This window comes from Onychomys torridus, chromosome 17 (assembly GCF_903995425.1).
Source record: "Onychomys torridus chromosome 17, mOncTor1.1, whole genome shotgun sequence".
NCBI classification, from domain to species: domain Eukaryota; kingdom Metazoa; phylum Chordata; class Mammalia; order Rodentia; family Cricetidae; genus Onychomys; species Onychomys torridus.
This window is the reverse complement of record NC_050459.1, coordinates 61,699,968-61,719,767: the sequence shown is the minus strand read 5'-3', so window position 1 is coordinate 61,719,767 and position 19,800 is coordinate 61,699,968. Positions and strand designations below refer to the sequence as shown.

Below are 19,800 nucleotides of genomic sequence, written 5' to 3'. Positions count from 1 at the left end.
GTCAGAATTGTAAACTCGAGTTGTCCCCATGCTGCTAGGGAATGTGGAATGTTTCAGTCTGAGATGTTAACTGAGAAAGCAAAACTACAACAGAGCAAGAAGAAAACGAAGTGCAGCTGACAGAATACTCCACATCCAGTTCGGTCAGGAGTTTCTTGGTCTTTACCAGTGTCATTCCCGAAGGAATTCAAGTCTCGGTAAGTCAGGCTTCCATTTGTTGTTCCCTGAACAATGGAGATGAAGTCTAACCACTTTCTTTTTCTATCACCTTGCTGCCCAAGAGACCTTTTGTTGCCCAGCATTTATTAGAACAGTCCCCTCAATGTATCGATGGCTAATGGTCTTTTTGTTTGTTATTTGAGACAGGATCTCACCATGTAGCCCTGGCTGGCTTAAAACTCACTCTGTAGCCCAGGCTGGCCTCAAATTCAGAGATCCATCCACCCGCCTCTGTCTCCCACGTGCTGGGATTACAGGCGTGCGCTCTGTGCCTGGCTTTGCTAGCAGGCTTTGACAGGACGGATGTGAAAAGGATTGGACTCTGCCATACTCCTTGCTGAGCGTGTCATTAGACCGCAGCAGACAAGTCCTGGAATAAGACACTTGCTCCTCAGAGAATAATTTTAGATTGAAGGAAAATGTGCATGGAACTGCATCAAGGATCTGTCTGAAGACACATGGGCAATCACCCCAGCCTCCTCACCTGGAATGCTTACAGGAAGTTTGTTCTGCACAGTGGAGTGTGGAGCCGACTCAGCATGATCAGGCTTGACTTCCCAGAGCAGCCCATTTTTAATTTTTGCTCTAGGTGGAAAATTCCTACACTTTTTCTTGTGACAACCCCCAGCCTCCCATAACTTCCCTAACAGTGACCAGATACTATCAGATACTTGAGCCTGTGCTTGAAAGTGTGGGGCTGACTAATTCCCAGGAACCAAATGCCCTCAGCCTTAAGCACCTACACTCAGTGTGAAATTCCCTGCCTACTTTAGGAATAAATGCAATTTAAGAACAAGACTAGCTGAAGAAGCTGGTGCCATTTGAAAGGAAAAGGAAGGAAACTTAAGTGGTGCTCAAAGCTTGTCTGATACAAAATATTTGGTCATGAATTCATTATCTGCTTGGCATTTCCAGCAAGGTGGAGACACAGTAACAAGAGGAACTTCTTACAAGAGAGGAAGACATGGCACACTCTCTGGAGTCGCATTGGTGTTGGAACAGGACTCTTCTGATTTGGGTTAGATACAGTTAAGTTCGTTTAGTGTCTGATCCAGTGTCTGATGTAAGCCCACATTCTCTTCTTTGGCCTGGGCAAGTTTTTCTGTTAAGGATTAAGACAGGAAGGAAAAATGAATTAATAAGCATCTTTGTTAAAGGAAGGAAAAGGGGGGCACCTCGAATATCAGTGAAAGTCACAGCTAAGAAAGTATGGTATGCTCTAATCACAGAATACCATGGAGTAATAGGGATCAAGGACCAAACAAGATAAAATATGGAATATTAGGCTGGGTGTGATAATGCATTATTTGAATCCTAGCACTCAGGAGGCAGGTAGATCTCTTAGTTTGAGACTAGCCTGATCTACACAGTAAGTTCCAGGCTAGCCAGAACTGTGTAGTTAGATCCCGTCTCAAAAACAAAAGACAAATAACAAAAATGTCTATTAACAGCCTGTCTTTGTGATGTATACCTGACACTCCAGCACATGTGACCTCGTCTTACCACGGCCCCCACCCCAAAGAAAAATCCTGGGTTGGTAGGATTCCTCATCAAGAAAAGAAAAGGCACTTGTTGCCAGGCCCGATCATCACGGTTTTATTTATTTTTATTTTTATTTATTTTTTAATTTATTTGGTTTTTCAAGACAGGGTTTCTCTGTGTAGCTTTGTGCCTTTCCTGGAACTTGCTTTGGAGACCAGGCTGGCCTCGAACTCACAGAGATCCACCTGGCTCTGCCTCCCGAGTGCTGGGACTAAAGGCGTGCGCCGCCGCCGCCCGGTGGTTTTATTTATTTACTTGAGATAGGGTTTCTCCAGAGACAGGGTTTCTCTGTGTAGCCCTGGCTGTCCTGGAACCCACTCTGTAGACCAGGCTGGCCTTGAACTCACAGAGATCCACTTGCTGGGATTAAAGGTGTGCATCTCCCCTTCCATAATCAGTTTTATCTCTGGGACTCACATAATAGAAGGAAGAGAGGTGACTCCTACAACCTGTTTTCTGACCTCCACACACGTACTGTGGCACATGAGCACCTCTCCCATAAACATACAATCTACAAATAAAAATTTAACATCCCAAACGTTTCATGAGATGAAAACTCAATTGACCAAATGCCCTGTATTTTCCTTTGCTAAACTCAGCAATCCTTGAGCCAGAGCACTTGTACTGAAGCCCTAAGTTGTACCATTAGAGCGAGCCGTTTAACCTTTCCAGGCCTCAGTTTTCCCATCTGTGAAATGGAGAGCATAACACCAGTGTGTGTAATATAGGCCTTAGGAGAACTAACTAGGATATACTTCAGAACTCAGGAGGTGCTATACACATAAAAGATTTTGGTCCTAGATACAGGTGACTTGTTAGGAAAATATAAAATCCTACAACCCATTTTTTCTTTGGGATGGTGACTGTTGCAATCCCAGGCACACAGTGTTCACCGTCTGTGTGCCTCTGGCAATGGAGTCAGATCCCAGGTAAATGACACAGGGCTGAACCTAAGTCAGACTGCAGGCAAACTACTCAATAACTGAGCTGGCTAATAAGTTTAAAAAAGACAGGGGTGGCTTGTGAGGTGGCCAAGGCTCCCGCTGCCAAGCCTCAAGACCTATGTTCCATCCCCAGGACCCACATGGTAGGAGAAATGATCCCTCCTGTGTGTTCCCCACATCAATAAATAAATACAATAATTTGTAAAAGCTCTGCATGACCAAGCATGAGAGAAAACTGGTTTGTGTGAGCGATGGCCGATAAAGGATCAGTCATTCAAATACTGGAAGAAAGCGAAAGCCTCCTAAACTGTGACAGGATCAACCTGGAAACTTTCAGGGAGAAAAACACCTCAGACTGCAGCCTCTCCAGCGCCGCAGAAGCTTTTATGTGACAAACCACTATGACTGGCCCACCCAGGCTGGGTGAAGACTTGTTAACTGGATGCTCTTGGGAACCAGCTGCTCCGTGTTCTTAAGACAACTCCTGGAAATCCAGACTGCACCTTTGTTTAACAGAAAAGCTAAGTGGCTTGTTCAGCATTGCACAGCTCAGTAATGAAGCTGGGATATAAACCACCTTCTACCATTAACCTTGGTCCCCCATTCCAGCATGTTTTGTTAATTAGGTCTGAGATGAAAGAGGCCCTGTACCCCACTCCCAAAGTCCTCCCTATCCTTGGGACCCTCAACACCGTTCACACAGACAACAGAAGGGGCTGAGCTCTACTGTCTGTGGAAGCTCCTGTAGGGCTCTAGAATGATCAGACAGACAGGAAGGGATGGTTATTTCAAAGGGTGGAGGCTACTCATGTCTGGAAAAATGTCAGGGAAATACGAGCAAACAACAAAGGCACGGTCTGTAATCTATCCCAGGGCCTATGCAAAACATAGGGCACGGATTAAATGCCCACCCCACCCCCCAAATACACAGGGTTCTGTGTAGCCCTGGCTGTCCTAGAAGTAGTTCTGTAGACCAGGCTGGTCTCAAACTCACAGAGATCCGCCTGTTTCTCCCTCCTGAGTGCTGGGATTAAAGGTGTGCACCACCACCGCCCTGCTTACAAAATGGGTTAATGTAATGGCACACAGGATTGGAGAGGCTGGTGGTGGAGAGGTTAGAGTTGGCAAAATGAATCTTTGTAAGGTCGGTCAGAGGTCAACCTTGGCTACTCTTCCTCAGAAGTCATCTGTCTGTGTGTGTGTGTGTGTGTGTGTAGGTGCCTGCAGAGGTCGGAAGAGGGTGCCAGATCCCCTGGAGCTGGGGTTACATGTAGTTGTGAACTACTTGATCTGGATGCTGGGAAATGTACTTGGGTCCTTCGAAAGAGCAAGTGGTGTTAACCCCATCTCCAGCCTCCTTACCTTGCTTTTTTGAGACATGGTCTGTCCCTGCCAGAAACTCACTCAGTAGGCTAGACCAGATGGCCAGCAAGCCCGGGGACCTTATTTCCCCCCTCCCCAATGCTGACTCTACAAGCCCAAGTCACATCCTGGCTTTTTTACAGGAGTTACGGGGACTGAATCCAGGTCCTCATGCTTGAAAAGCATGCACTTTAACTGACCAACCAAACAAACGTACATGTCGTAGGGGTGATATGAGGTATTGGTGGTGATAAGGTTAGGGAAAGGTAGACTCTGAAATTTGAGTTCTCTGGATGGATCTCTGTCCAATCTCCAGTCATGTTAGGCAGGAACTTTCAGTGTCTGCAGCCCCCTGGTTATCCCAAGTACTATGGAAACATGTTCACCTTAGGTAACGCTGGGACTTGGGAGAACCCCGCTTTATCGCTTGTCTCTCTCCCCCACCCCACTTCTGAGTATGTGCACATAATGTGCCCACCCCTTGTGCATGAGCAGAGCACACAGGCTCTACCATTCAACCATATACTGAGACAGGGTTTCATACCAAGCCCGGAGCTAGGTGGGCAGCCAGGGAGCCCGGGTGAGCCTGTCTCCACCGCTTTCCACCACACCCCCCCACCCCAAGTGCTGGAGTTACATTATCGTGGGTCTATGTCCAGTTTTCATGTGGGTGCTGAGGATTTGAACTTGGATCTTCCTGCCCGGTAACTTTGTCAATTCATCAGGTTCACCTTCCTTCTACTGCTAATGGGTGTTATATCCCTTGTGTGGCTTTCTAACGCAGGGTGGGAGGTGACCTTCCCCCAGGGACAGGGCATTGGCTGACTGTTCCCTAGACAGTGGAGATGTGGGGACTCCGGTCATCATCCTCAGTGTAACAGACAGAACAAGAGTTGAATTGCAACCACTTGAATTCATAGCCCAAACCCCAACCAAGGGTAGCCTCCTTTTATTTGCTGACTCATCAGACACTCTCTATTAAGAAGCAATGGGGGTTGGGGATTTTTAGCTCAGTGGTGGAGCGCTTGCCTAGCAAGCACAAGGCCCTGGGTTCGGTCCTCAGCTCCAGAAAGAAATAACAAACCAACCAACCAAACAAACAACAAACAATAACCCCAAATAAACAACAAACAAAAACAAACCAACCGAACAAAAAAGAAGCAATGACTGAGTTTCCACTCTGATTAGCTGCTGCTGTGTTTCAGGACCCCTGCCAGATTGGCTTTTGGAATTATTTTCAGAAAAGGACCACGCCGGCATTGTTTTTCTTTGGGTAAGGAGAGCCTCTGCCTCTCATCCCAGCCATGGTCAAAGGCACCTTGTTCCAGCTCAAAGATGAGGTGGCAAGGACAGAAGATGAAGATGGCCTGTTGACATTCCAGTCAGTCTGACACAAAGGCCAGGAGGTGGGTCTCTGGAGTGTGGAGGCACCAGAGGCAGGGGCCACCGGAAGATGGCCAAAACCCAAGGTGCCCTCAGAGAGAGGTTTTGTCACTGAGGGCTGGTTCAGATCCTTCATGATAGCTATTTCCTTGAGCTTTTGGGCACTCTGTCTACATGGTGGTGTCCCCAAGGAGGGAGTCGAAGAGAGAAGACAGAAGGTTGAGATGGAACAGTGTAGACCAACAGGAGGAAAAGTGAGTAAACAGTGTGACCAAGACAAAGTTGAGCCCCATGTCAAACAAACAGCTATGGAGTGAATACGGAGAGGTCTCAGGTTCTGGACCGGGGTAGCCTAGATGAACTCTTAAAATAATGGTGAGCTAGGCCTGGTAGCACACGCCTTTAATCCCAGCGCTTGGGAGGCAGAGGCAAGGCCAGCCTGGTCTACACTGTAAGACCCTGTTTTAAGATAAATAACTCCCACTACCATCACCATTGGGCCCAAGACGACTTCTGATGATCTAATGATGTCATCCTGCATAGGTCACCCTTTGGAATGGAGCATTTTCCCTTATATGGAGAAGGGATATGAAGAATGAGTTCCACTCCCTTCCTGGATGAGACAGCCTGGAGGATCCCAACCCCAAGTGTCTGGAATTTCCGTGCTCTATCTTGAAGAATAATAAAGTCACTTCAAGAAATGCTGAGTTGTGTGTGGCCCCAGGGAACCGCAGCCCTACAGCCCCTTTTTCCTTTTCTTCACACTAAGATAAATAAGCCTGGCCTCTGGGAGAGAGGCCAGCAAGAACCGGAGGCATTTGAAAAATGCAAGGCATCTCTGTGAGAATTCTGAAGACCTCACTGTGGAAACAAAGGCCAGCTCTGTCCCTCCCAGACCCCTCACCCAACTTCTGTGTCACTTGGGGGTGGCGATTCCTACCTTCCAGGTCATCGATTGTCTTTTCCAGTTTGGAAACTGTCCTCTCTGCAAACTCAGCTCGGGTCTCAGCCTAGGGAAGAAGAGAGTCACTACCCTGTTTCAGATCAGCCCCTCAAAAAGCAGGACATGGCTGGGTGAGGCCACACTCACCTCCTTCAGCTTGTCAGACAGAAGCTTAATTTCTTCTTCATATTTATCCTCCTTTTCAGAATACTGTGGGAGAAACCAAAGGGCAGTTCTTATAAAGGGGGAAGGAGGCTGGAGAGACAGCTCAGAGGTTAAGAGCCCTTGATGCTTTTACAGAGGGCCGTCCGTGTTCAGTTCTCTGCACCCGCATGGAGGCTCACAATCATCTGTAACTTCAGTGCCAGGGAACCTGACACCCTGCAGTGTAGGCACATATGGCAGGCAAAAACACTTGCACACATTAAATAAATACTCTCAAAAAGGAAAAAAGGGCTGGGGCGGTGACTCAGCAGGTGAAGCACTGCCTGGCAGTGAGGACCCCAGCATCCACATAAAGGCCGTGTGGTTGTGGCAGCCTGTCGGTGGAGATGGGATTCCTGGAGCAAGCTGGCTGGCGAGAGCAGCCAGCTAGATGAGCTTCAGGTAAGAAACCCTGCCTCGGCAAGGCTCCCATTAACAAAGGTCTGCATGCTGACACCCTGCATATGCCAGGTCACCTAGACTGAAGAACAGGACAAAACGCAGCAAGCTCCCCTCCATCTGACCTTTTCAGAAGCAGCCTCCAGTGACTTGAGGTTGTTAGTGACGTTCTTGAGCTCCTCTTCCAGGTCGCCACACTTTCTGCACCAAGACAAAAGATGTGTGTTTTCTCTTACATTTCAGCAGGCAATTCCCTTCCAAGAAGCCTCCGTTCCCCAGGGAATGCTGGGAGCTTAGCAAACCCTCTCCTGCCAGGTACAGGCAGAGGCAGGGCAGGAGAGCATTTGGAGGGCTTTTAAAGCAAACTGGGCATCTGCCAGGGATGAGGCAATAGGGACTTGTGAAATCTGTGACTGGCCGGGCCTTCTCAGGAAGGTGTGCAAAGGAGATGAGGGCGGGAAGTGGGAGATGGCATTCAGAGTTCATACCGCACACTCCAGGAAGCAAGCCTAGAATGCACCTGTGAAACCAGGGTGCTCCCAGCCCTGTAGGGCTCTCTGTGGAGCTGGATCCCTGGTCCAAGGCCAAGGGGAGAGGTGTTTTGTTTGTTGGGACCTGTGGGATTCTAGCTAAACTACCTGAGTTGGAATGAGTCAGGCACTAATATCAATATCAGAAGCACAGCCCTGAAACATGTGGGGCACCTGCCATCTACAGACAGCATTCTGAAGATCACATGGCCTGGCTGGGTATGTGAAGTTAAGTCAGGAAAGTCCAAGTCCCAGGCCAGCCTGGCTATATAGTGAGACCTTGTCTCAAAAATAGAAACAGCCGCTGGGCGGGGGTGGCACACGCCTGTAATCCCAGCACTGGGGAGGCAGAGCCAGGTGGATCTCTGTGAGTTTGAGGCCAGCCTGGTCTCCAAAGTGAGTTCCAGGAAAGGCGCAAAGCTACACAGAGAAACCCTGCCTCGAAAAACCAAAATAAAATAAAATAAAATAAAATAAAATAAAATAAAGTAAAAACAGCCAATAAGGAACACTGAGGAAGTGTGTGTGTGTGTGTGTGTGTGTGTGTGTGTGTGTGTGTGTGTGTAAGAGCCAGAGGATGGGCAGGAGAGCTGTGAAACGCTGTCTTCTGCACAAGACAGAGTTATTGCGAACTTACCGCTGCAGTGGCTACCCACACAAGACCTGCACAGGACGGGGCCTGACAACATTCCATCATGGAGGAGGTATGGGCTCATGAGCCCCACCCTCCCCAAGGAGCTATTAGCAGTCAATGGCCTCTGGGGGAGGAGGAGCCACATTTTTAGTGGGGTAAATAACCCCTACCCATGCTCATGCTAACATAGATGTCTAATAACTATAGCAGGTCACACACAAGGAGAAATGAAAGTTAGGAGGGGCACAGGGAGAAAGGGTCAGTGGGAGAGGGATAAACGAGGGTGTGGGGGTGCGACAGAAACAAAGTAAAATGTGTGGGTATACATATATAAATAAAATTGTGAGCCCAGTGGTGGTAGCGCACGCCTTTAATCCCAGCACTCGGGAGGCAGAACCAGGTGGATCTCTGTGAGTTTGAGGCCAGCCTGGGCTACCAAGTGAGTTCTAGGAAAGGTGCAAAGCTACACAGAGAAACCCTGTCTCGAAAAACAAAAGCAAAAACAAAACAACAACAACAACAACAAAAAAAATTGTGAGGAACAAAAGTTTAAAAGCTCAAGTGTGGGTGTATGCCTGTCACTCCAGCAGTCTTGAGTCAGAGGCAGGAGGATTAGGCATTCCAGGCTACAAGAGACCCTGTATCAAACAAACAAAATCAAAACAAACAAACAGTAGCCTTGTCTGGGAGCAGGAAAATTTGGGCTCTCGATGCTGTCCTGGGGTCTCAATCCAATTTCCCAGTTTCTTGATGGGAAAAGGACCCAGCAAAGCTTCCCTTGGTAGTAAGAACCATCAGTAACCATCTTCTCTCAGCTGATGAGCAAAAAAGAAGGGATGAGCCCTGAACCCTGGATGCTCAAGTCCTTGAGCAGAGGCCCCAGCTGCAGGCAATTCCCAGCACAGCCCACTCCCTCCTCCCTCCTCCCCCGGAGCCGGATGAGCAGCTCAGCCCCGTTCTGCCACTTACAGTTCGGACACCTCCGCACGCTCTTCTGCTCTCTCCAGCTCACCCTCCAGGATGACCAACTTACGCGCTACCTACAAAGACAGAAGGGCCAGCTGAGACCCATCCCCACTACCAGGCCATTTCCTTGCAGATGTTGGTCCCTCCAAATCTAAGCGCTCTGGAGCCTGCAAAGGATGGAAACATCTCAGGTCTCCAAAGCGAGGAAGGCAAGGGAAAGGTAGAGCTGAGTCACTGACCATGGAGGAAGAAGGACCAGAGCCCAGTGTGGTGGTGACGCTGTCCTCCCTGTTAGGGAGGTCCAGTTTCAAAAATACAACAAAACTGGGCATGATGCCTTGCAATCCCAACATTTGGGAGGCAGAGGCAAAAGAATCTGGAATTAAAGTTTATCCCTGGCTATATAAGAGGGAGTTGGAGGCCAGCCTGAGATTCCTTAGATCCTTTCTCTAAAAACAAAATTCAGCCATGTATAGTGGTTCATGCCTATAATCCCAGCACTTTGGAGTTGGAGGCAGGAGGATTAGGACTTCAGGTCATCCTTCCATTCTTCTCTGTAGGGGGAGAAAAGCCTGGACTGCAGAAGAACCTTTCTCAGGAAAAAAAAAAAAAAGATAGCCAGGCATAGTGCTTCACACCTACAATTCCAGCACTTGGGAAACTGAGGCAGTGGACAGAGTCAAGAGTTCATGGTTAGCCAGGGCAGCCTGAGCAAGTGTGTAAGCCTGTGTCCACGAAGATAAAAAAACGTGACCGCAGAGCCTGCCTGCCAGGCACGACCCGGTATCTCATCCAGCTCCTGAGTGTGGGCTTCCCCTGGGTTCCTCTCTGCATTTCCTCCCACTTCCTGTGGCCACCCCCAATGGCCGCACTCACCTCCTCGTACTTGCGGTCAGCCTCCTCGGCGATGTGTTTGGCCTCTTTGAGCTGCATCTCCTGGATCTCCATCTTCTCCTCGTCTTTCATGGCTCGGTTCTCTATCACCTTCATGCCTCTGCAAATGGGGTGGGGTGTCAGGGCCAGGTCCTCAAATGCCTCCACCCGGCCCCCGGGCAAGGGTGAAGACCTGCTGTCAACTTCCATATTAATTTCACTGAGAAGCCCTCTGGTGCGGGGCACTGAAGCCTAGTCCTCTGCCAGAGCAGCAGTGCGCTTTACTGCAGAGCCGTCTCTCCAGCCTGTGGTATCTTTTGGGGACAGGCCGTGGTATCTTTTGGGGACAGGTCTCACACTGAACCTGGAGCTTGCTGCTCTCTACAGACCGGCTGTCACGGAACCCCAGGTCACGGCCAAAGGCCTTCAGTCTTTGCCTCTCCAGTGCCAGGATTAGACACACATACCCTTAACAGCTTTTATGTGACGGTGGGGACACTTATGTCAGGTTCTCAGGCTTGTGAAGCAAGCTCTTAGCCACGACTGTCTCCCAGACCCACTTTTACTTTTCTGAGACAGGGTCTCATATCCACCCCTCCAACCACCCCCCCCCCCCACCCCGGCTGACCTCAAACTCACTGTGCAGTGAAGGATAGCTTTGAGTTCCTGATCCCCCTGCCTCGACCTCCTCGGTGCTGGGGTGACGGTCTTGCATCACCACACCTGGCTTATGTGGTGTTGAGGATTGAACCCAGCTTTGTGCATGCCAGGTAAGCATTCTTATCAACTGAGCTGCAATCCTACCTCCCAACACCCCTTTTATCAGGCTACCTAGCCAAGGCTACACCTGCCTCAGCCTTTGGGAGTACTGTAATGACAGACATGCATCACCACATCACCAGCTTTCAAAATCACACCATGCAGGGGGTCTACTACCCCCACTTTATAGACAAAGGAACCTGAGGCAGAGAAAGGCTCAAGGTTATGGAGCTGCTAAGCAGCAGAACTGGTCCCACTCCTCAGGGTGCACCCCTGTTTGTTTCCTCTCAGTGAGCCAAGCCCGAGCATCAGCAGTCAGTATGGAGTGTGCAGCCACACCTGCGGGAATGTTGAGGAGCAGGTGTAGTAGGAACTGAGGGGAGAGCCACAGAAGGCTTTCTAGAGCCCTTATCTCCGTGAGGCTTAGCTAAGCGGAAGAAGAGAACTGGAGGAGGCTGGCAGGTGAATGGCTCATGTCTGACATCTCATCACTGGGAGACTGAGACAGGGCTTTGAATTCCAGGCAAGCCTGGCTCTATAGCAGGATCTTGTTTCAATAAAACAAAAGTTAAAAAGAGAAAAAAAAAAAGCAAACAATAAAGCCAGAGTTTTACTGTGTGTGGTGGTGAACACCTTTAGTCCCAGCTCTCAAGAGGCGGAGGCAGGGGGATCTCTGAGTTCCAGGCCAGTCAGAGCTATACAGTGAGACTTTGTGTTAAAATTATCAAAAGAGAAACAAAGAAATAACCTCCAAACCAATCAACTAACCAACCAAAACCAAAAACACACCCCAGAGTCACAGGAGTGAAAGAATACGCCTGTGCCCAGGATGGGCCGGGTGTTTATGCTGGGGGGACAGGGAATTACTGGAAGCTTCCAAAGCCACAGCTGAATGGAAATAAAATGAACAAGCTGCCGTGCAAAGACCACAGGGAAGGCAGGCACACCCGGGCAGCCAAACTGCTCAAAATAAACTAGTTTTCAAAGGCATGCTCCACATACCTGGCTTTCAAGATAAACTTTTCTTTTGGACATGCAGGGGCTAGAACTCAGCACAGTGTGAATCCTAAGCCAGAGTCCTATGACTAAGGCCCACCGGCAACCTTTGTGCACAGCCACAGCACAAATGGGAGATTCCTCCTGCAACAGGCCACTGTTAAAAGGAGGGCACACTAGAACCGTTCGTGGGTAGAAGGGATGGAGGATGCACATGGACTTCCTGTTTGGACTTGGATTCCACCTTTAAGATATCTCATTATGCACATGCAAAAATCCCCAAATCTAGAAACAACCAAACTCCTAAGTACTTTCTGTCCTAAGCTTTTCAGATAAAGGACACCCAGGTCAGAAAGAAGGATGTCTGAGGGCAGCCAGAACAACTCAGCTGCTTCTTGCTCTGCTGAGCTGTGTGGAACAGAGGCGGTCATAGGGAGATGGCTGTAGGTCAAGTGCTTTCCCTCAAGCCTGAGACCTGCTCCTGCTCCCCAGCACCACATAAAAACCTGCTAGGGAGGTGGGGACAGCATTCCTGGAGCTGCTGTCCAGTGAGACCCTGTCTCAAAACACAAGACAGAGACAGCTGGGGGGTAGTGCTTGTCACCACCAGGTCTGACCAAGGGGAGCACCACTCCTACGAGATGTTTTGACCTCCACATACGTGCTGTGGCACACAAATGAAATATACTCAAATGGGGGGGGGATGCTGGTGTGGTGGGGCACGGGGCACTCTTTTTGATTCCTGCACTTGGGAGGCAGAGGAATGTGGATCTCTGTGAGTTCTAGATCAGCCTGGTCTACACAGGAAGTCCAAGGACAGTCAGGACCTGTTTCAAACACACACACACACATTATTAAAACTGTGGAATATGACAAAACTCCTGATTTATTTATTATTATAATTCTACATTTATTTGTGTGTGAGTGCATGTGCCCCAGCACAAGTGTGGAAATTGTAAAACACTTGTAGGATTGGTTCTCCTTCCGGTGTGGGTGCCAGGCACTAACTGAACTCAGGCTGTCACACTTGGCAGCAAGTGCTTTTACCCACTGAGCCATCTCACTGGTGTAGTTTTTGGTTTTTAATATTTATTTTATTTTTAACTCTGTGTGTGTGTGTGTGCTATGTTCCCTGGAGTTCATGTTATAGGCAGTTGTGAGCTGCCCAATATGGGCACTGTGTGTGTTCAGGGTGTGCACATCTGTGCCATGGGCAACTTGCAGGAGGTTGGTTCTCTCCTTCCACCATGTGAGACCAGGATTGAATTTAGGTCATGAGACGTGGCAGCAAGTGCCTTTAACCACTGGACCACCTCGACAGCCCAAGTGCACTAGAGTGGAGTGTAGAGCCCGGGCCTCTCACAGGTAGGCAGGAGCTCGCCATCCAGCAGCACCCCAGCTCCTAGTCGGTGTCTAGTGTCTGCTTTATGTCACAGCAGCACAATCTGCAATCAGTTCTTTGGGAGGAGCCTGTACTGGGAAACCTTCAGTGCCCGGCCGGCCACACTGTCCATGGCTTCTGTAACCATGCAGTCTACCCTCTGCCCTCCAAGCCGAGACACACCAGACTCACTCACGCACTCACTACAGGGGACGGTGGGCCAGAGCTCCCCGTGGAAGCCTTTTGGCACAGACACCACCAGAGCAGCACAATCAGCTGTACACACAGTGATGGCTGGTTATGCACTGTCCCCAAAATACAACTGTGGTCATCCGAAAGCCTAAAGCTTGCCACAGCTATGGGAACCGCCATTCAGGCACATGGCAGAGATCTGGCCGCTGGTCCTGGGATGAAAGTGTGCACTGCTACACTGTCTGTTCATTTACTTCCTCTTCTCCACATCATCTAGAAACTTCGTTTTCTCCAGAACGGGGACCAAAGGCACCCTGGCTTCCCCAGAAAGCAGCAGCACACTGGGGCCCCAGCCCCACACCTGCTCATTTCTGCTTTTCTCTGCCTGCTGGAATGTGTTCTCCTAGGCCATCATCAAAACAAAACAACAACAAAAACCCAAGCTGGGCACATGGAGGACCGTCTGTCACCCCAGCATCCAGGTAGCTGAGGCAGGAAGGTTGCTAGGAGTTGAGGCCAGCCTGGGCTACATATGTCGACCCTGCCTCAAACAAAATGAAACAGTAAAGGGAATTAAAAACAACAACCACTTTCTGCTGGGCGGTGGCGGCGCACACCTTTAATCCCAGCACTCGGGAGGCAGAGGCAGGCGGATCTCTGTGAGTTCGAGGCCAGCCTGGGCTACCGAGAGAGATCCAGGAAAGGTGCAAAGCTACACAGAGAAACCCTGTCTCGAAAAAACAAACCAAACAAACACCACCAACAAAAATCCCCCAAATCACCGCACAGAGTGTGGTGTTTAGAGGGCTGTCACACATCTTAAACCCCATTGGCTTTCCCTTCAGCTCTGAGGTTACCAGTACCATTTCAAGACATTTTTCCCCCATACATTTTATGTGTATGAAGGCCAGAGGAGGATGTCAGGTGTCCTGTTTATTACCCTGTCTTATTCCCTTGAGACAGGGTCTCTCACTGAACTTGGAGGTAGACTGGCAGCCAAGGGCACCAGTGTCCTCCTGTGTAAACACAATATGTTGAGGATTTAAGCACTTATATACTGAGCTATCAGCCCTCATACACACCTTTTTAAAAGTCAGGAAGGGCCCCCTGGAGCCCAGGCTGGCCTGGAACTCCCGATGCTCCCCAGCGTTGGGCCCACTGGGGTGCACCACCACACCTGGCTCCACCCCAGTTTTCCACAGGTCCGAGCATCCTACCTCTCGCTCTCATCTGCGGCCTTCTCTGCCTCCTCCAGCTTCTGCAGGGCTGTGGCCAGTCGCTCCTGAGCGCGGTCCAGCTCCTCCTCCACCAGTTGGATGCGGCGGTTGAGAGCAGCCACATCTCCTTCAGCCTGGGAAGTCAGAGGTGCAGCCAGATTGAGAAGCGGCATGCTGGTGAGCAGCAGCCCCCCACCACCTTCCCTCAGTGACCCGGATGCCCTGCCACAGCCCACCCAGGGGCCCAGGCTCAACAGAGTCCACTCTCATCTGAGTTTAAATGTGATTTTTAAAAATTATTGATCTGTGAGACAGGGCCTCACGAACTGACCGGGCTGGTCTCCAACTCAGGGAATCCTCCTGCTGCAGTCTCCCAGGTGCTGACACTATTGGCAAGTCACAGCACCCAGCCTCTCTGGAGAACATAAAATTCCAGTCCCCTGAAAACTGTGGGGAATTCACACTGTGACTGATGGCCAACCTGTACAGCTGCCCTGCACCGAATAAGAATCTAAGCGCAACAGGAGAACGGGACACAAGCCGGGCCGGCTCACTTGGAAGGCAGAGGCAGGGGGATCTCTCTGAGTTCCAGGCCAGCCAGAGACACACAGTGAGACCCTGTCTCCACCAGAGAAAGGAAGAAAGAAAAGTTAGGCCTGGTGTTACGTGCCCAACTCTCTGAGTAGTGCCACCAGCTCTCGGGGTTTCGCTGTCTGTGATTGCTGTAGCTGGAGAGGGACCCGGGCCTTGTGCACACTCAGCAAGCACAGTGCCCTGGAGGGGCACTCCAGCACCGCTGGCAGGCTTTCCAGGGGCCCTTCACACACAGCATGCAGAAGAGCAGGGGCTCTGGGGTCAAGTGGCCGGTTGTGCCACTCTCTGGACCTGTATCTCTCAAAGACCGAACACTTCACAGGACTAAGGGTTATGACCAAAGGCTGTGTGTGGCTTATCCCAAACACAGGAGACTGCGGGGCAGGGAGGGAGCTCTTACTGCTACGATTTGCCATTATTTTTCTGAATTACATTCATTCGGGGTGGTGTGTGTGTGTGTGTGTGTGTGTGTGTGTGTGTGTGTGTGTGTAAGAGGGGACCTGTGTAGCAGTCAGAGGACAACTTTCGGGAGTTGGTTCTCCCATTTCACCATGTCCTGGGATCCACACTCAAGGTAGTATAGCTGTTGGCAAGCACCTTTAACAACTGAGCTATCTTCCTGGCCCTGGTTTCACACAAAGTCCATCAGTGCAGTGGTTTTGTTCAGTGACCTGGGGCTGGTAAGTCCCTTCTCACTCTGTCCCTGAGAAGCTTGGAGGCCAGGCCAGTCACCTAGGGATGGCCACCCTCAAGAGGGAGCACAGAAAGTTGGTCACATGAGATTCAATTAGCAGGGCATGGACACATACATGCCTGTGATCCCAGCTCCAAGCGAATGAAGCTGAAGGAGAAATCATTTCAGGCTAGCCTGGATTATTATACAGCAAGTTCCTCTGCCCAAATACCAGAAAGAGGGGGAGCTAGGGAGCTGGCTCAGTAGGTAACAGCTATCACTGCACACCACAAAGACCTGAGCTTAAACTCCATCACACACATTTTAAAAATGTATGCGTGGGTGCGTGGGATTCAGCTGAAGGAGACACAGAGAAAGTCAGGCTATCAGCTTCCTTTCAGGGATAACCACTACACGGGGGCAGTTATAAAAACCAGGGAGAGTCTGAGTCCTCACGGCCCCAGCCCGCAGAGCAGGGAAAGAACAAGGCCAGGCTGCCTGTCAACACAGAGACACAAAAAAGTTTGTGACCCGTGACCCCCATCTCCCAACACCAATGTGTGCCTGCGTGTCTAAGGTAGCTCCTCCCACTATGTGGGTCCTGGGGATCGAACTCAGGTCATCAGCCTTGGTGGAAAGAACCTTTACCAGCTGAACCATCTCAGTGGCCCACGGGAGCCTCCTTTCAATGTCTTGAATCTCAATACCTATCACATTCCAACAGCGAGGGCAGGGCTGGTTCCCGCCCAGTTCAGTTCCTAGTGTGTTTAGCAGAAGTATGCAACTAAGACCACGATCTAACTTGTTAACTTCATTTTCCAAAAAGAACCTTGTACCCATCTGCAGTCAATAGTTTTTCCAATCATGGTCCTAGTAGTCCAGGCTGGCCTTAAACTACATAGGGTGGCCTTGAACTTCTGATTTCGATGCCTCAACCTCTCAAGGGCTGGGACCTGCCTCATCCAGTTCACCCAGTCCTGGAGATGGTCGGTGGCTTTGTGCAGGCTAAGTAAGCACCGCACCACTCAGGGCCAACCCCAGCCTCTAGAGTAGCTGGGGGCTCCCGAGGTGCAAGGCCACACCCAGGGGAGTAATCAGCTTCCACAGTCATACCGAGTTTCTTGATTCGGGAGTTGACTCAAAGACATTAGATTGCTGAAGCACATTCTGAATCTTGGCACATTTTCAGCTGCTTAAAATCGAAAGAGCTTTCGTTCATAAGCATGCATTAACGGCAGTGCATGCGGGCACGCGCGTGCCACACACACACACACACACACACACACACACACACACTTTTTTTCTCTCTCTCTTTCTCCCCACCCCCCAGGCTAGTCATCCTGAGCTCCGCCTCTTCCTGCAATCAAAGTCTTCCACGGGCTACAAAGGGTTTCCCTTATAAGGTAAAAGAGGCTCGCTAGATACTTGTGGCCAAGGAACAGGAAGACGTCGGTTAATCACACAAAAATCTAAATGAAACCAGCTGTTGGGACACAGGCCCAGAAGTCTGCCACAGCCCCCGCCCCCCATTTCTGGTCTGGGTGCTTCTGGCCTGGAATCAACTTGAGACGCCTTTCCACAGGGGAGAGCAGCACACTTTGTCACACGAAGTTTTAAAGAAGCCCCAAGTTTTGCAAAAAAGCATCCCCCGCACCCTACCCCCAGGCCGCCAAATTCCTGGCTTGGCTGGAGACTCGGGGCCATTTTGGAGCTGTCTAGGGTGGGACTGGAGTGTGAAAGGCCAGAACAGCTACTGTGTGGAGCTTCCACCGGGTTCTGAGGCCTCCTCCAGCCAAAGAGGCCCTGGAGGGAATCAAGGTTTCCACTCAGGCCAGCCTGTCGCCCAGACCGCCTTGGGAGGAGTCCAGGCGGCGTCTGCGCTGCCAACTCCACCTGGCCTGGCAGTTTCTAGGGTCCCCGCCTTGAGTCCCTACATCCTGGCTTCCGGGGGCCCTGGACGTCCCCCCAACACCCCTCCCTTGTCTGAGAGGCTCCTTAGCCAGCAAACGCGGCTCTAGTACCCAGGCTGGGGTCTCTCAGAGCCCCGGAAGCGTCTGGAATGCCTCTCTCTAGTCTGGTCTGGACACCCACCTCCTTTAGCGGACTTTTGGGGAGAGAAACGCGAATCTAGTAGTTTGTGGGTGTCAGAGCTGGGTTAGAACCCAGATCCGCCTCCGGTCCCGATCTTGACCCAGAGATGAAGAAGAGGTGCGGAGACCGCTTCCTCTTTCGGAGCTACTCATGCACCGGGGTCCCCGGACCCCCTGCGAAGGCGCATACAGTGGGCGCTCCGACCTGGGCGGGTGGAGAGGTCCCTAGCGGGAATACCCAGGGGTTTGGGGAGACAAGGTGACGGGGTGCGGCAGGCCTGCGCCCTGATACTCCTGCCTCCCACCCCGCCCTCAGCGGACACGTCGCGGCCGCACCCCAGGGACGCGCCGGGAAAGTTCGGGCGCGAAGGAGCGAGAGCGCGCGCCGCCCCCGCCCCCCCCCCCGCGGTGCGGCCGCAGACAATGGGCGCGCGGGGTTCGCCCGGCCGCCCCGGAGAGCCCCGCGCCGTACCGATCGGCGCCCCCTTCCCCCCATTCCCGGCCCGGTCGGCGTACGGCGCCCGCTCTGGGGTCCCGGGGTGCGGATGACCCAGGCGGAGGACTGGAGGAGTGGGGGGTAGAGAGAGAGAGAAGGAGGGCGAGCTGGAAGCGCACGGAGCCGGGAAGAAAGGAGGGCGCGCGAGAGCGCGGCGCGGGCCCGGGAGCGCGCGGGGCTGCAGCCCTGGACGAAAGCTGGGGTCGCGCGGGGATCGGGGCGGCGCGGGCCCGGGTCGCTCACTTTCTCGCGCCGCTCGCGCTCGCCGTCCAGCTCGCGCTGCAGGCCCTGCGCGCGGTCCTCCGCGTCGTCCGCCTGCTGCTGCAGGGCCTGGATCTTGCGCTTCACCGCCTCCAACGAGTTGAGGCCGGCCATGGCGCGCTCGCTCCGCTGGGCTCCGGCGACAGCTGGGCGGCCGCGCCCGGGCCCGCGAGCCTTGGCCACGCCGGGGCCGCCCCCGCCTCTCCCCGCCCCCCGGCCGCTGCCGTCGGTGCCGATGAGGTCACCCCGGCCAGCCCGCGACGTCAGCACCCGGCGGGGGGGAGGGCTGACGTCGGCACCGCTGGCCGCCGCTGCCCCGCGGGCTCCTCGTCCTCCCGCGCGGCCCGCCCTGCCTTGCCCGAGCGCTTACCTCGGAGGCTTTCTTCTCCGCCAGCTCTAGCTTCTCCTGCGCGTCCTTCAGGTCCTCCGAGTGCCTGTCCAGCTCGTCCTCCGTGCCCTTCAGTTTCTTCTGGAGGTGCGTCAGCTCCTCTTCTACCTGGGGACACAGAGGAGAACGAGTCAGCCTAAGGGTGTGGGTCCCAGCTCTCTGGGCCTCAGTTTCCTTATCTGTAAAATATGGACGTGGTGGTGCCCGCCTGTCGCCCAGCGTTTGGGAGGCTGAGGCAGGGGGATCTGGAGTTTGAGGCCCCGCCAAGAAGCAGAAAGCCTTTATGGGCTGGTGAAGGAGCTTGCCGCCAAGCTGGACACCACCAGGAGTCCATCCACAGAACCCACTGCCACAAGCCGGCCTCACACACGCGCCCCCCACACTAATGTAGAAAGTGAAAAGTATATATAGGTCTCTTACAGAGGACACAGGTTTGATTCCCAGCTCCTGTTCCAGGGGATCCAACACCCTCCTCTGGCCTCCATGACACCGTTGCATGCAGGCAAAATCCATACACATAAAGTAAAAATAAATCATACACACATGGCAGAGTGGGCACTACTGAATTCATAGACACCAGTGTCATCACTCTCTAGAGGAAGTCAGAGCCCCACTACAAATTCGATTTTGCATTCCCATTTTCGGAATTCAGCTTTCAGGGGATCGTTGTTTAAGCAAAGTGGAGCCTCTGGGTCTCTCACCGAATTTTACAGTCAGAGAGACGAAGTTTCTGGTCATGTGCAGGCCCGTCTCC

At 51.8% G+C, this 19,800-nt stretch overlaps 1 protein-coding gene across 1 annotated transcript; it reads right to left on the bottom strand.

The window, feature by feature from the left end:
- Positions 1–435: 435 nt before the first annotated feature.
- Tpm4 (tropomyosin 4) lies at positions 436–18,887 on the bottom strand. Its single transcript, XM_036166481.1, has 8 exons — positions 18,641–18,887; positions 14,545–14,678; positions 10,003–10,120; positions 9,130–9,200; positions 7,122–7,197; positions 6,541–6,603; positions 6,391–6,460; positions 436–1,321 (listed from the first exon to the last, which is right to left on the bottom strand). The coding sequence occupies exons 1-8, from the start codon at positions 18,770–18,772 to the stop codon at positions 1,239–1,241; spliced, it is 747 nt and encodes a 248-aa protein (XP_036022374.1). The 5' UTR covers positions 18,773–18,887; the 3' UTR covers positions 436–1,238.
- Between the last annotated feature and the right edge of the window lie 913 nt (positions 18,888–19,800).